Genomic DNA, 13,236 nt, shown 5'->3' with positions numbered 1-13,236 from the left:
TGGATATTTCTCCACAAGTAGACAAGGGAATCTACTGACAACTTCCACAGGTTAGCACATTATATAGCACATGCTTTTTTCAAACTAGATTTCATATTTCTATAATTCTGGCTATTTCAGTCATTGCCAAAAATGACAAAGGTTGAAGTTCATAAATAAATATATACACAAGAATCAAATGAGGCATGAATTTTACCATCCAAGCTTTTAAAAGTATAAATTATATCAAAGAGACAACTATCAAGGAACAAGCATGTGAATCTGCATCAAGGAATGTAACTTTTCAAAATATGGTTTTGGATTTACAGATGTTGTTATGTGCTAATAAATCAATACGATGAAGATTCAATAACTTTTTACCTTGTAGATTTTGCAGTGGCAATGTCATGATGCCTCCTGCTGCAGCTGCTGCTACAAGCCCTTGGATGTTGGTGAGGTTAGCAGTAGGTAAAGTTAGGACAAGACCTTGCTGACCACCCAATTGTCCAGCCATGTTGAAAGGAATCAGAATAGGTTGATTCAGTGCTGGAGGGGCTCCTGGCATCACTCCAGCTACAGCTGAGGCTAACTGTTGAGCTGTCAACAATGGCTGCAACAAAACATAGTAATCACAGATTATCATATAACAAAATAGACATATAGCAAGTGGGAAACAATTATTTCACTGGAGCCACAGATTCTTCCAATGCATCTAATCTTGTGACTCATTTAAGATACCCTGTCCAAAGATGAGACATAATATTAAACTAATCAATATTTTTAAAAGTGTAACTGTTTCAGAAATTGTCCCCAATTAACCAGGCTGGTTATCAAGACTGCTGAAATGAAAAGAAGCATCTTAAAGGGATAAATTCTATTTATTATCTTTAAAAAATTAAATATACTTCTTGAAAAATTATGCAACTTGGTGTAAATATAACTGATAAAACATAATTTAAAAGTTTAAAATGTATAAAAATATAAATTAGTATTTAATTATGTTGCCACCTTAGTTGGAGCCATGGTGGCACAGTAGTTAGAAAGCAGTATTGCAGGATAATTCTGCTTACTGTCAGGAATTCAATCCTGACAGTAAGCTCAAGTTAGACTCAGCCTTCCATCCATCCAAGGTCTGTAAAATGAACACTGACTCTGTAAACCACTTAGAAAGAGCTGTAAAGTACTGTGAAGTGTATATTAGTCTAAATGCTATTGCAATTGCTATTAAATTCAGCAATGTTTATAGGAGCACCCATTATTCTCCCAAGCAATCATATTTATACATACTGTATATTTATGTGTAGTTATGTTCGGGCTAGCTGGATGCAAGGACAGCAATTGTACCAAAGAGTTTAAAGAGAATCTGTCTTTTTAGAGACAGAATTAAGTGCAAAAATTGGAAACTTTAAAACACATTCTTCACTTTCTGGGGTGTTTTATCAATTCCAATCGATAAATCTCATGTGAAAGAAAAAAATATATAATCCTCTGTTAATACAGTTAGTCATCAACTTACATTTCTGTTGCTAAGCAAGGTAGTTATTAAGTGAGTTTTGTTCCATTTTACAACCTTTCTTGTTCAGTGTTATTAATTGTTAAATTAGTAGCATAGTTAAGTTGATTCTAGTTTTCCCATTGACTTTGCTTGTTAGAAAGTCACAAAATCTGATTACATGACCCTGGGACACTGCAACCATCAAAAATATGAGTTAGTTGCTAAGCATCCGAATGTTGAGCAAGTGACATGGGGATGCTCTAATGCCATGAAAACCAATCATGTCACTTTTTTCAGGCTGGTGTAACTTTGAATGGTCTGTTGTAAGTTGAGGAATACCTTGTAATTGCAGATGCAACCATTGTTAAGCTTACAGCTATAGTGCATTAAACAACTATATTAGCAACTCTTCTTTTGATTACAAAATACCAAACCAATTAGGAAAAATGAAACACTTCATATTTATTCATTAATAGAAGAAACAAACCAAAAGCTAATCTGGAAAATTCTATCTTATTCATAGATCAATACTGATGCTAAAGACTGGGAATGTGATTGCTGGAGAATCTTTTTCAGTTGGGTGTAGCATAACTATGCATTCACAATAAGAATTAACAGCTACTTTCCATATATAAGTTTTTCTACATTTATTTCATTTTTATTTTTATACATTTATTTCATTTTCATATATTTATTTAATGTAAATATTTTTAATATTTTCATATGAATGACACAGAATAAAATGTATTGACTTTTTGAACATGATGGTTAACTAAGCACAAATGTTATTTGCAATATTTTTATCACAGGAAAAATATGAATAATTCCTGTTTGGAAACACAAATGCTTTCCCCTGATTGCTAGCAGGGAAAGAAATTAAAAATCATAATTAAACAGATGGAACCAATTTCTATTTCAGCTTTAAAAGCTGCACTCAACTTTTCTTTGAGATAAATAATTTCAGCTCCTTTAAATTTACAACAGACAATGTATTTTCTAAATTCAAGAGAATGCTTTATTGTTGTTTTCTGAAATCTTACCATCTTCTTCATATCTTATTATGATTATACCAACTCAAACTGACCACAATACCCCCAATAAACTGACCACAATATTCCCAATATTTCCTGAACAGTATAGAAATTCATACCTTATTTTTGTAAAAGAATGAGCAACTTTCCCCCTATACATATACAAGCACATATTCTTGTAGTAAAACAAACAAAAACCCTGAATTGTTGTGTATTAAACATCTACAAACATTTGCAACTGAAGCATGTGAACATTTTTATATGATTCTTGTTGGTATAAAATCTGCTTTCAGAAAAGCTTAGATTCAATGAGAAACATACCTGGGATCCAACAGGGAATGTTGTATGGGATTTACTAGATTGGTGCTGGTCAGAAATATTTGTATCGCACAGAGTTGTATTTCCTCTGGCTCCTGAAATTCAAATAAAAAAAATATATATCTTAATTTCTAGCTTGAGGACCAGCACATTACATTTTACTGTGGTGTCACATAGCATCATACTAAAAATAATATGTCAAACCAGTTTATCAATAACTCATGTGCTCAATTCACTTATCAGATGCATAAATTATCCAACATTCATTATGTCCAGGTCCATCCTTTGAACTAATACAGAAATCTGAAAACAGTGAAATTGCATCTATCATCATTATTAATGTGGATTGTACAAGCAGTTACAGGTGGTTTGTACAATCACTTACAGGAAAGCTTTCTTCACAAGAGGAAATCTTTCCAGAATCTTAAAAAGCAAGTAAAAGCTACGTTGATTTCACTGGAGAAAAGAGTCTGTGCCAAAGTCAAGTCATATCTATTTACCTCCCTAGTAATAAAACACATTAGATATACAATATGAGTCATCCTGTAATCTATGGTTGCAATTTCCCATAAGCAGAACAAGTGTGGTTACATAAGAAGTGCTACCAGGTGCCTAGAATATGAAATGAATGTCTCAATATTTTAGACTGTATCCTTTCAAACCACAGGAGGAGCATCATAGTTTTGCATGGTCCTCCATAATACACAAAAAAGTGGACATTACAGATATGAAAGCAGATATGTAAACAACCACACCAAGGACCTTTTTTTTTGCCTGTTGTGCTATTTGATTACATTTCCAATAAGATGCTCAGGATGAAGCAGTGCCATCTAAAGTCAGTTCAAACTGACTAAAGTAAGGAATGCAGGTAGTCCTCAAATTATGACCATAATGGAGTCTGGCCATTACAGTTGTAACATCTGACAGTCATAAATTATTCATGATTAACATGATTTTACAATTTTTGTGGCAGTTGCTAAGAAAATGCCATAGTCATTAAGCAAATAAATGGTTCACAATGGAGTGGTTTTGCTGAAAACTGGCAGTAAACTCCAATTTTCAGCAAAAATGAGTCCCTCCGGGAATAGGCGGCATATAAATGCAATAAAATCAAATAAAATCAAAATCAAAATATCATAAAACATGTAATGTGGACAATTCAATTGCAAGATAATACAAACAGTCATAAATGTGGTTCAGTTGCCAAGTTCCCAAAGTGTAGTTATGTGACTGTGAGAGTTATTGGAATTTAAAATCTGAATTGTAATTGTCCCCTGGGAAGCCAGTTGTAATTTTGTAAATTAATGATTCTGTGCAGGCCAAGTGAGGCACATGACAGTTAGGATGGATAATAATAATAATGCATGGGTCTTGTAGGGATATGTGAGAGGAGCTGCGTGATTGGAGATGGCCTGTGGGAAGAGTGAGCATAAATCAGGAAGGGCACCTTTGGGTGAGTAAGAAATGCTGTACCTGTCAGGAATTGGATGGGTGGGGGAGGCAGATTAGGAAGGATGTGTGAGTATGCCCAAGAAGTGTTGCATGGATTGAGGAAGATGTATAGGATAAGGGTGCTGGCTTTTGAACACAGTCTGTAAATTAGCCCATTTCAGGTAACTTGATTCAAAAATTTCCCTATGATGTAACATTTCACCCACTTAAAGGTCATAAAAATGAGTTTTAGTAGTGTATACATAAGTAAAAACCCTGCTGTTCCATTTCCTTTATTGAACAAAATTGTAAAGAATAGGAACAAGCAACAACTATTTGATAGCCTTACTATTGCATTTCTACTTTACTAGAATTAAGTGTTTTTACCTTCACTATCTTTATGGATATCTTTAAGTCTAAACTGCAGGTCCACCTGGGTTTAACCTTTTATGATCAGTTAGGTGCTGCCATCTAACTAGGCATGCAGTTATATAGGTTGTTCTCCCTGTTAAACATTTCTGAGATCTCAGTTTCTCTATAATATTATTATTAAATGCAATTACTGCAATAATAATTCATTTTAATTGAATTTACATAGCCAGCTATTAGCAGTATGACTAACAAGCAGTTACAATTATCAACAATATAAAAAATAGCTAAAAGAAAGGATCTAACGTCACGATGGTACGACGTGCGATCTCGGAGCTCCAAGATCACAGTTGATACTTTTGCCACTGGATGGTCCATTCAGACCTACACCATCCCGAAGAGACGGTGATAGGGAAGAGTATGTCTTGCTGATCTCAGGGACACCGCAAAGTCCCTGATTGATCCAAGAGAATCTCTTCTTGCCGGCAACAATAAGCACAGCCTCAAGCTGCTGAAGTCGGGACAGATCCACAATGGGAGGAAAGTGGAAAGAGAAAGTGTGTCCATCTGGTGAGGAAATCTTATTTTTATAAAAGACTACCCAAAAAAGATTGAAGTTAAATTAAACTGGTAAAAAAAGGAAATAAGTGGCAAAATTAAGCATTATTGGACAGTGTGTTATCTTTTTTATTTTACTTTTTTTCTATGAATTGAAGTTTTTAAAACATTTTTTACTTTTTAAAGTGAAAGTATCGGATTTTCTTCTTCTATTTCTTTTTTTACCTATGGATTAAATCTTTTCCTTTATTTCTACAATACTGGTTGGGATGGATTTTTTTTATTTTGTTTCATTTAAGAACTTTGTTTCTTCTAAGCCTGAAACATAAAGAAGATATAAAAGGAATATAAGGAGGGTAATAATCTTAGAGGGAAAATAAGTTACACTGCCACTTGGAGGTTGGAGGTTGAGACCTGGAAACATTGCTTTTTCGTTTTTCCCTTTGATCATTTTGACCTTGCACTTCAAAGGCTTCAGCTTGTTTATAGAAGAAATAAGGAGAAGAGCATGGGTTGTTTACACAGGTGCTCTTTGGATGCTTGTTGGTAGCTGGAAAGAAGTGAAAACAAAGATTTGTTTTTAAACCAGAGTGGCAGTGTTTAATAATTGGAAGGATGGCAAGACATTAAAAAGAAACCATAACATTACAACAGATTATGTTTGTAATTCAAAAATTATTAGAAACAACAGAGAGAATTGAGAAGAGATGGGGAAATGTTGAAAATATAAATTGTAATGTGGTAAAACCTGATGGAAAAAGTGAAAGCTAGAATCCTAAAAACCCAAGGGAAAATGAACAAAGAGGCAATATAACCTTGGATATTGACAGTGAATTTCTAACCCATCTTCACAAAAGTCTTTTCTCCTTAATGTCTGTTCTTTGAATAACAAGCATATTTTTATTGCCACACCATAACTGCCAAGTAAAAAGTGATTCTGATTCTGGTATACTTATAAATTTTAAAGAAGGTATTATCTGCTCATTTAAAACAAATTATTCTATATATTCTCTAAGGGGACAGATTTATAAATAATGGAAATGTGAATAAAAAACCTCACCATATTAAGATACAAATAAAATACATTACTACTGTACATATTATTCAATTGACGTTTATCTCTACAGTGATGTGTCAATCTTAACAATATTTTATAAAGAGATTAAGCTGTACATGAGAAGAATCATTAAGCAGAAACTACTGCATCTGACTAATTTGTAATTAAAGAAAAAAAAGAGATGTACCTTGTATTGGGACTACCATAAGAGTTCCTGAAATTTCTACTCTGACTTGATACAAATTCACTGTTTTTCTTATACAATTAATTATCCAAAATGTACTTTCCATATAATAAGCTAAGCTTTAATTAAAATCTTGATTCGTCCCCTCAGTTCCACACCAAAAGAGTGCATCATATCATCCCCAAAAGAAATGTCACCCGAAACTCTCACATTTTGCCATACTACAGGAGAAGACAACAGCACGTCTCATCAACTGAGCCAAGTGCAGCAAAAAAAAATTACATAATTTTTAAGTTTATGTATTTATTTATTCAATAAAATTCTGTCAATAGCTTTGAAAATGTATCCCAATGTGATTTGTAACAAAATATTGTAATAATAATAATTAAAATACTGTAATAAAAATGAGAAAATCCGGGAAAGGAGAGACAAAGCAAAAGAAAGCAATTCCTCCAACATTCATGCAAAGAAAGCCAGGGTGAAGAGAGTAGTCTTCAATTGATACTTAAGAGGTGTTTTAATAGGCATCATATTTGCAGCACATGCAAATAAGATGTCTTGCAGGGGTGGGTTTCAACCGGTTTGCGGCGGTCCCCGCGAACCGGTTGGTCGGCGAACCCGGAAGTAAGTAACTTCCGGGAACGGCGAAGGGCTGGCCCTCTTTTGATGAGTTCTGCACTTCCACGCATGCACAGGACGCATACAGCGCCTGCGCGATCCTCCAGGAGCAGCTGGAGCATCGCACAGACGCTAGTATGCATGCATGCACTGCACGCGTGCATGAGGACGCCGCCGGCCCCGTTCCAACCGAACCGGTTGGAACGGGGCGAGAAACCCACCCCTGAAGTCTTGGTACACACAGAAGGACCTTCTCTGATAATATTAGCAAAATTCTAAATAAAGATGCTGTACTAGAAATCTGGTAGAATCTGTAGCTAGAGTTAGGGGAAGAGTGAAAAGATTGGCAAATTGGAGTCCTTGCAGGGAAGGAAGTAACCGAATTTCTCCAGAACAATCATGAAATTCTTTTGCATTTAGCATTCTTTCCATCACCTATTGCCTATCAATATTTGAAGCATTTGATCAACTAATTTTCCAAAAATAAAACCAGATTATGTCTGGCACAGTTTTCAGACAAGGAATTAGATATTAATACATAGTTTATATATGGTATAATAATTAAAGGAATTTAATCCAATTTACTTAACTATCAGAATAAATGCTAATGTAACTCAGTGTCTAAGAAACTAAGTTACAAGACTTTATGGATGAGTTTACCTCTGATAAGAACGTCTTCGAATACTTTTCATGTAATCTTCATATGAAAATGCATAAGGATAACGAACATAACTTTTTGTGGTTTAATACTACTATATCTAGCCACTTCATTATATGAAACCAGATGCTATTCCTGGGGGATTTAAAGAAGCTGTAAGATGAATTGTAGTGGAGTGGAGCTGGTATCATCTCCCACTGATCCTGTCACAAGCTTCATTGGCTGACAATATGTACAATCTCCTTTTCTGATGCTTCCATACTGAGGAGATGTAAGAAAAATATATATTGCAAGGGATTTTTTCTCTGTGATAATTTCAAAAACTCAAGTGAGCTTTATTTTGTGAAAGTAATTCAAACAAGACCATTTGGATTGTCTCCGCATAAAGTCATTTGACAAACTTTTGTCAAAGTTTATATTCATCTTCAATGATAAGCTTGGTATCTGCTGGTTTGTAAGTATCAAGTTTGTAAGTAACTGGTAAGTATTCCTACCAGTTTGGATTGGCACATGACCATGAGGATGCTGCAACGGTTGCTAAGTGTGAAAAATGGTCGCTAAGTATGAAAAATGGTCATCAGTCACTTTTTTCAATGCCATTGTAACTTTCGTCACTAAATGAACTGTTTGAAAGCTAAAGCTAGCTTGCATTATAATGCCTTATGCTAGCTTACATTTTCAAGAGAGAGAAGCTAAACTCCTTATTAGAATTGAAATAGAAATGAATAGAGTAGAGTAGAGTAGAGTAGAGTAGAATAGAATAGAGTAGAATAGAATAGAATAGAATAGAATAGAATAGAATAGAATAGAATAGAATAGAATAGTTTATTAGCCAAGTGTGATTGGACACACAAGGAATTTCTCTTTGGTGAATATGCTCTCAGTGTACATAAAGAAAAATAAAATAGAATACATTCATCAAGAATCATAAGCTACAACTCTCTCTCTCTCTCTCTCTCTCTCCCTCCCTCCCTCCCCCCTCTCTCTCTCCCTCCCTCTCTCTCTCTCTCTCTCTCTCTCTCTCACACACACACACACACACACACACACACACACACTCCTCCTCTGGATTCACTGGACTGTTTATAAATTCCCCCTCCTGTGCATACACACTCCTTCAGCCTCTTTCTCCCCTCTTTCCGGATTCGCTCCGAAGTTTTTAAAATTACCTCTTCGGTATAGAGACCAGGTTATCAGCCATGTGAGACATACGCTGTGTTTCTATGGCACAGTAATCCCCTCCCCAAACAACACGCAATGCCAATTTAGAAGCCCCGAGCAGCCGAGGCGAAGCGGCAGTCTGGGGGAAGGGGGAGGGGCTGAGCTTGGACAGCCTCGGACGCAGCCGCTAGGTCCAAGAGAGAGAGAAAGAGAGAGGGGGGAAGGGAGGGGCTGCTCAAAGCAACAGAAGAAAAAATGCATGAGGGAAGTCCGCGGTCTCCACATGGAGTAAAGTATTCTCCTTCCTCAGCCATTGGCAACAGCTCCCAAGGACGTGCGGGCGGGAATGCGCTTGGCTCAAAGAAAAATATACGCTCCCAGTTGCTAGGAGAGCCTCAAGGCGGCTGGAGGCTTTTTCATAACTTAAAAAAAATTGGGACTTAAAAAAAAAAAACCAGGACGCGGGACAAATTGTTCAAAAGAGGGACTGTCCCACTGAAATTGGGACGTCTGGTCACCTTATGCTAGGCCCAACATAGGGACTGGGTGCCTAAAAAGCCTCCCTGCAGCCCCCTGGGAACAAAAATGGGCTGCCGGGGGGGGGACTTCAAGGGAGAAAGAAAGAAAGAAATCCTCACTGTTTGGATATCTCCAAGTGCATGGAGTTTGAATTGAGAGCTTATTGAAAGTGCTGCTAGTTATCCTTACTCAGGCTAAGCTAATCAATAGTGGAGGTCTAAGAATTCCAGATGATCAATGGGCATGTTCTCAGTTTTAAAACATCTGGCTTTTCTTCCTCTTACCAAAGATATTCTGGGGTTCTTCACAGAAAGGGATGGAGGGAAGGGAGAAAAGGGAAGGGAGAAAGAGGGAAAGGAAAGTGAATGAGATATGGAGAGATGGAGGGAGGGACAGAGGGAGGGAGAGAAAAAGGAGAGGAAGGAAGAACCACAGACTTGGCACTATATGCATCTTCAGAGGATGCTTTCAAACAGCAAGCAATCCAGGGCTGGAAGGAACCTCAGAGGTCATCTAGTCTAGCCTCCTGCTGCAGAGGAGACTTTATATCATCTTGGTTATTTTGGTGCCTCTAACACAGAGGAGAAATCCCCAGAAATCCCCAGGCATTGCCAACCTCTCCCCCCCTAGTTAAAAAAACCTAGAGCAAAAACATCATGCAGTATTAAAAAGAATAGAAAGAGGGGCTGCTGTGTATTGTTTGATGGACTGCTTTGAAACAGCACAGCAATCCAGGGCTGGAAGGAACCTCAGAAGTTCCTTCCATTAAATTTAGCAGTTTAGTGGACAGCTAAATTGGCCACTCCCACCCAGTCACATGACTGCCAAACCACTCCCACTGGTCACATGACTGCCAAGCCAAAAAGCGACTCCCACCCAGTCACATGACCACCAAGCCATGCCCATAACATAAGACATGCCCACAGAACTGGTAGTAACACTTTTTGAAACCCACCACTGGTAAGTATGTATTTAAAAACTCAACCTCTGAGAGTTAAAATAGAATAAGTAATAAATCTCCTATGTCACTTTCAAATTGCTAACCTTCCTGTGGAATAAATATTTGATTACATAAACTATTCTTGATGAGAAACAAAGCTGGGTTTCCAGTATTAACTACCACATTCTTTTACAGCTGTCTGAAATCTCTCTTAGAAGCTGACTTTGCTAAACTTGTGCTCATGCAAGACAACTGAATTTTTCTATTTCCTATATAACTTGGATTTAGTAAGGCATCAGCAATATTCCCATAATCTACTTTATATATCAAACTGATGACTTTCATGTTGTGGTTGGCTGCATAGTCAGTCAAATAAATTAGACTGGATTTGGTATTTTTCCCCATCTACTGAATTTTTCCCAAGAACACAGGATAAAGTAGATTTTTGATAGTGTTAAAGATATTGTGGGATATAGGCTTTTCCAAGTAAGCTGTCTTTTGCAGTTGACCGTTGGTGATTTTCATTATTATTATTATATAGTTTATTCATTAAACATGAAACTCAGCCAACTGAACATTCAAAAACACATCACAAATACCATTGACTGGTGCTAATGGTTGATACGGGTTGCTTCCAGCGTCCTAGGTATCAACCAAATATCTTGTTAAGATGTACGACATTCCGAGTAACGCAGTTTTTGCAGTTCCATTGGTGTTATTGCAAGAAGCTGCAATTTCTTGATGTGTTTTATAAAATTCTTGAACATGGTACCAAGTGGCCCGATGACAATGGGTATCACTGTTGTTGTTGTTGTTGTTGTTTAGTTTATTCATTAAACATGAAACTCAGTCAACTGAACATTCAGAAATGCATCACAAATACCATTGACTAGTGCTAATGGTTGATACGGGTTGCTGCAAGCATCCTAGATATCAACTAAGTACCTTCTTAAAATATACGATTTTCCAAGTAGTTAATTTTTTTGCAGTTCCACTGATGTCATTGCAGGAATTTGTTGGTGTATTTTATAAAATTCTTGGACATGGTATCAAGTGCCCCGATGACAATGGGTATCACTATTACATGTTTCATCCATAATTACGTAGTTTTGATGGCCAGGTTGCGGTATTTCGTGATTTTTTCCAGGTCTTTTTCTTTGACACTGGCATCTCTTGATACAGCGATATCAATAAATTGTATGTTTCGGTTTTCAACAACTGTGATATCTTGTGTTCCAAATGACGATCCGTCTGTATTTGAAAGTCCCACAAGATCTTCACCTTCTCATTTTTGATAACTTTTTCCACTTTATGTTCCCATGACTTTCTGGATACAGGCAAATCGTATATTTTACATAATGACCACTGGATTAATTTAGCAACTTGATCATGTCTAGCTCTGTAATCAGTTTGTGTGATTTTGCAGAGTTCACATATTAAATGTGAAACAGTTTCAACGTTGTCATTGCAAAGTTGGCAGTTTGGATTGTCGGTGGATTTTTGTATCTTTGCTTTCATAACATTAGTTTGTAGTGCTTGTTCTTGAGCAGCCAGTATTAAGCCTTCCGTTTCTTTCTTGATGGCTCCCATCTTAAACATGCCCATGTAAGGTTGTCATCACATTTTCCTTCAATGTTTTTCAAGTTTTGCCCATGCAAACTTTGGTTTTCCATCTATTTAATCTGGTATATAGCTGTTTTTCCTTATATTCTCCCTTTGTTTCTGTTGTGTTTATAATGTTCTCCATTTTCATAGCCTGTAGCAATTTTTCTGTAGTTTGGTTCACATAATCATTCAAACTTTGTTTTCCTTCTTCTACAGTTTGATGGATTTGCAATAGCCCCCTGCTCCCTATTTTTTTGGCAGGTGCAACCTGTCGATGTCACTTCGTGGATGTAAAGCATGGTACAAATTCATAAGTTTGCATGTTTTCTGGTCCAAATTTTCCAGTTCAGCCAGAGTCTAGTTGATGATTCCAGATGAGTAGTGTATCACTGGTACTGCCCATGTATTAATGACTTTAATTATGTTTCCAGCATTCAACTTTGATTTTAATATTTTGCGGATACTCCTGATGTATTCTTTGGCGTTGACTCTTTGACTTTTCCATTCAAGATGTTATCTGCTTCCAATATGCATAGGTACTTGTAACCATCATTTTTTGCTAATGCTTTCACTATGTTTCCATTTCCAATTCTATTTCTTCTGGGTCTTTTCCATTTTTCATTACTGCATGGATAATATAGCACATTTTTCAAGTTCAAAGTTCATTTTGATGTTGCTGCTGAACAGCTGAACTGTGTTAAGTATTGATTTAAGTTCAGTGGAGCTTTTCACATATATTTTAAAGTCATCCATATATGGTTTATCTTGCCATGTTGGCTTGAGATTTGGTATTCAGTTTTGTGTTTCGTAGGATTATTGTCAGTGGAATTAATTTGATGTTGAACAGTAGTGGTGGAAGTGAGTCCCCCTGGAAGATTCCTTGTCTGATGTTTACTTCACCAATGTTCCTCCCCATTTACTGTTAGAATTGTTTTCAATTTTTGCATATTTGTTTTCAAAAATGTATGAATATTCTTGCTGATTCCAAAGTTTTCCAGACAGGTGTGGGTTAATGAGTCAAGTGCCTTCTCGTAATCAATCCACGCCATATCTATATTTGTTTTTCTTTGTTTTGCATTTTTAGTACCATTCTGTCAATGAACAGCTGATCTTTTGTTCCTCTTGATTTTTTATAATTTCCTTTTTGTTCTACTAGATACAAACTGTTTTCCATCAGATGATTGAATACTGAACTTGCCAGTATCCTTGTAAAAAGTTTGAACATTGTTGGCAGACAAATAATTTAGTGATAGTTGCTTGCTCTGTGCCCTTTTCTGGATCTTTCATTATCAAGTGTGTTTGACCAGCTGTTA

At 36.3% G+C, this 13,236-nt stretch overlaps 1 protein-coding gene across 3 annotated transcripts in view; it reads right to left on the bottom strand.

Annotated features, from left to right (window-relative positions):
• The window catches only part of POU6F2 (POU class 6 homeobox 2), a 416,297-nt gene that overhangs the window by 263,778 nt on the left and 139,283 nt on the right, over positions 1-13,236 (bottom strand). For all 3 annotated transcript variants that reach the window (XM_087713105.1, XM_087713106.1, XM_087713107.1), the window contains exons 2-3: positions 2,827-2,918; positions 361-589 (exon numbers count right to left, since the gene is read on the bottom strand). In XM_087713105.1, coding sequence (XP_087569231.1) covers positions 361-589; positions 2,827-2,918 — 321 coding nt within the window. The remainder of the gene's footprint in view (positions 1-360; positions 590-2,826; positions 2,919-13,236) is intronic.

Source organism: Thamnophis sirtalis, unplaced genomic scaffold (assembly GCF_051295495.1).
Source record: "Thamnophis sirtalis isolate CommonGarterSnake01/CBP01778 unplaced genomic scaffold, rThaSir2_p1.2 scaffold_4, whole genome shotgun sequence".
In the NCBI taxonomy this organism is placed as follows: domain Eukaryota; kingdom Metazoa; phylum Chordata; class Lepidosauria; order Squamata; family Natricidae; genus Thamnophis; species Thamnophis sirtalis.
This window is presented reverse-complemented; position numbering and strand designations above follow the sequence as displayed.